A 3,583-nucleotide genomic window follows, 5' to 3' on the forward strand; every position below is an offset into this window, starting at 1 on the left:
CCGACATTTTGACTTCTGTAAAATCTGCCTTCTTTTTCAACGAAAAAGTGATGAATAGATTTAGTTTTTCCCTGACGTTAGGTGTATGCCTGTTCTTCGTGTGCGGTAAGACTTTATTTTTTTTATGTTTTAAATTCTCCGATTAAACCCATCATTTTTTATTTGTTATCACTATCATAGTTAATGAAATCGTTATCATAGATCCCTGTAATAGTTCATTTTTACGAGGAAGAAAAGAGGAATTTGAGGGAGCATTTTATTTTAATCAGTTCAGCTATTTTAAATGGTGAATAATAGCGCAAGTCGTGTTGTTATAGTCCTAGATGTCCTTTTATGAGGTCTTTTTTGACGCCAGAATCAAAGGTTTTGAAAAGTATTTCACGATCTTTATTCTATAAATTAAAATATTTTTGACATCCAATATGGCTCTAAGCAGAAATATTATTTCGGATAGCTGTAAAATTAGCCATAGGCCTACTGTCAACATGAACGTATCTAATATAGGTTGAATACTGGTAAAGTGGGACAGTTAAGCTTGATAATTTATATCTTTACATGGATATGCTTTTTTTTAAAACTAAAAATCAACACTGAGCTCATCAGTAGCAAGTATTTGATTAAAAAAAAAAATTCTGTGGCTATGATATCACTTCCGGGGTGTGGCACATCATATTTAACAACCTTGCAGTGAACTGGGATGGTAAGTAAAATGACATACATAGCATTCTGGGATAAATAATGTTAAGGTTATAAAAATAAAACAACTCATGGATCATTTATAATTGTTACATATTTTGTTATAGGATGTAATGGTGAATCAGAATTTTTAAAAATCACATTCATATTAATCTTCTTGGGGTTTTTTTTATGGCGATTTTGACACTGTCCCAGTTTGCCAATAGCATATTGTTAAATTGGGACAGGGTATTACTGGCAAACTGGGACAGCCATTCAAGTCATTCTAATGGAGGAATAGAGTTACCTTTTTATATGTCCCTCATACATTTAGTTAGTTAACTAGATATTTCAACAAAGACTGACTTAAACTACGCCAGCTCTCACGCATTTATCGTGAGACACACGCAGTTATCACTTTTCACACGCTCTCACACCACACATCCATTTTCTCACGCAGAGGAAAATCGCGAAGCAAAGAGGGCACGGAGACCGACAGACTAGACAGAGCGGGTTACTTAAGATATAAAAAAAATCTCAGCTCTCTCTGTTAATGAAGGTTATTTATTTTATTTTATTTTTTATTTGTATGAAATAAATTTAACCCAATATAAAATTTTGTGTGCAGGCGAGGGAGGGGGTGGGTTGAATTTGCTGTACCCGCACCCCTTCTTAAAAAAAGTTATGTTTATATTATTGTTGTTGTTGTTTATATTGTTATTGTGTATTTAATTTATAAGGCCTACACTTGAATAACAACTGAATGTGTTTTAAGTGTCCCAGTTTTCCAATAAAGGTGTCCCAGTTTGACAGTAGCGCCTTGAAAAATTTGGTTTGGGGTCATTGTGTGTTTGAGGAAGAGTCATCCATCCTGTATTTAATGTTTCTTTCTTTTTTATTGTCTATAGTATAGTAGAGCTCCTAAGCTATTTAGAATAGTATCATATGAGCGGCTAAGACATTTGGATCATAATAAAAAGGTATGCAGAATATAAATTATCAGAAAGTGTCCCACTTTACCAGTATTCACCCTACATGGCACGCAAAGACATATCTTAAACCTGGGGACAGTTAAGAAAGTTTTTATCGGGTGCAAAATCCATCCATGCATCACAATTTGATTACAGATATTCACATTATTTTCATGTTTAATATTTTTGTCGCACTGTTCCAGGAATGATTTGTAATGAACTGTTTTGTTCTTCTTCAGGTGCTTTTGCTGTTGATTCAGATGTGTCAGTGATGGAGGGAGATACAGTGACGTTACACACTGGTGTTCAAATGAACCAACAAGACATAATGATATGGTATTTTGGAGAAGATCGCCTAGCTATAATTAATGAAGACAAACAGAAGATCTGTGAAGATGTTGAGTGTAAAGAGAGATTCAGAGACAGACTGAAGCTGGACAATCAGACTGGATCTCTGACCATCATGAACATCACAATCACAGACTCTGGACTTTATAAACTGAAGAACACCACCCTCAACACTGACAATATCTTTAGTGTTACTGTAGATGGTGAGTCGTTTATAAATTTAAAGACAGGTTATCTGTGTTTAAATCACATCAGTTTTTGTGTGTTGTGTTTTTGTGTCAAGTTTAAACTGCAATACTAAAATATTTTAGTGCAAATGGTGATAGATGCTAACAGATATCAAAGAAAAGCCTTTGCCAAGATTGACTATTGCATTCAATGAAAAAAACATAACCAAAAAACAACTGCCACAAATGCAAAGCTAAGAACTTTCTGCTCAACTTTATTTCTCTTTTATTCCTATGAAAGTAGATTTCTTTTAGTTATCACACTGTTAAAGGACATTTGTGAACAAAACTCTTTAGATTAGTGACAGTTGCCCATTTTAATATCTTTGACTCTTAGCATCATTTCTGTGATTGGTGACTGATGATCTTCATTGCTAAAAGATTGTTTTTAATAGAAATGTTAATACAATGCAAGTGCATCTATCATAAAAACAAACTTTTAGTGAGCTTTTCTTTTAGTTCATGAGCTGCACTTGATAGTTTCTCATGAGACTCTTATCTTCTCTTACATTTAATTGAGGATTTTATGTAAAATAAGTCTGTGATGAGCAAAAATGGATAAAGGATTTTCAAACTGAAAATTATGCAAAATGTAACACAATGTTGTGTAATTTTTTCCCCCTTTCTTTTGTTTGATTGTTGTCGTACCTCCATCATCAGTTTGTTTGTGTTTCAGGTGTTTTCTGCTGCTGAACGAGATGAAATCAAGAGAAAGTCAGTGAAGGAGGGAGAATCTGTTACTTTAGACACTCATGTAATAAAAAACTTAACTGATGTGATGAGATGGTATTTTAATGACTCTCTCATCGCTGAAATCACTGGAGATCAGCGTGAGATCTGTTCAGATGTTCAGTGTAAAGAGAGATACAGAGACAGACTGAAGGTTAATCAGACTGGATCTCTGATCATCACAAACACAAGAATCACAGACTCTGGAGAATATACACTACAGATCATCAGCAGCAGATTCAGCATCATGAGGAGTTTCACTCTTACTGTCTCTGGTGAGTATCATCTCGTCATTCAGTGCATGTTCCCTTTTTATTTTAGAATACAGTTCAATATTTTTAGGGTCCACTATATTTTTAGGTCCACTAAATGAGAAAGTGGATTGATCTTTAAAAACAATGCCAGGTTTATTTATCAGTTAAAATCAAGCAACACTGATGATCCAGGGACAGAAAGTGTAAATATCAGTCAAAGATTTTGATCAAATCAGTCAAATCTGTCTGTCTTTCTGTCTGTCAAAGATGTTCCAGATTCAGGATTGTCTTCAGTTGTTGTTGCAGTTGTTGCTGTTGTTGTTGTTCTTCTTCTTCTTCTTCTTCTTCTGTTCGTTGCTGGTGTGGTTTACTTCAAGCG

At 34.3% G+C, this 3,583-nt stretch overlaps 1 protein-coding gene across 1 annotated transcript; it reads left to right on the top strand.

The window, feature by feature from the left end:
* The first annotated feature begins 323 nt into the window (after positions 1-323).
* LOC113080631 (uncharacterized) lies at positions 324-3,323 on the top strand. Its single transcript, XM_026252794.1, has 3 exons — positions 324-363; positions 1,886-2,200; positions 2,902-3,323. The coding sequence occupies exons 1-3, from the start codon at positions 324-326 to the stop codon at positions 3,321-3,323; spliced, it is 777 nt and encodes a 258-aa protein (XP_026108579.1).
* The last annotated feature ends 260 nt before the right edge of the window (positions 3,324-3,583 follow it).

This window comes from Carassius auratus, unplaced genomic scaffold, assembly GCF_003368295.1.
Source record: "Carassius auratus strain Wakin unplaced genomic scaffold, ASM336829v1 scaf_tig00031891, whole genome shotgun sequence".
Lineage (NCBI taxonomy): Eukaryota > Metazoa > Chordata > Actinopteri > Cypriniformes > Cyprinidae > Carassius > Carassius auratus.

Bases quoted from the DNA above. Each gene is read 5' to 3' on its own strand.
- LOC113080631 (XM_026252794.1), top strand. From the start codon at position 324: ATGTCCTTTTATGAGGTCTTTTTTGACGCCAGAATCAAAG. The intron at 364-1,885 runs GTTTTGAAAAGT...GTTCTTCTTCAG, and splicing joins TTTTGACGCCAGAATCAAAG to GTGCTTTTGCTGTTGATTCA. The intron at 2,201-2,901 runs AGTCGTTTATAA...TGTTTCAGGTGT, and splicing joins TAGTGTTACTGTAGATGGTG to TTTCTGCTGCTGAACGAGAT.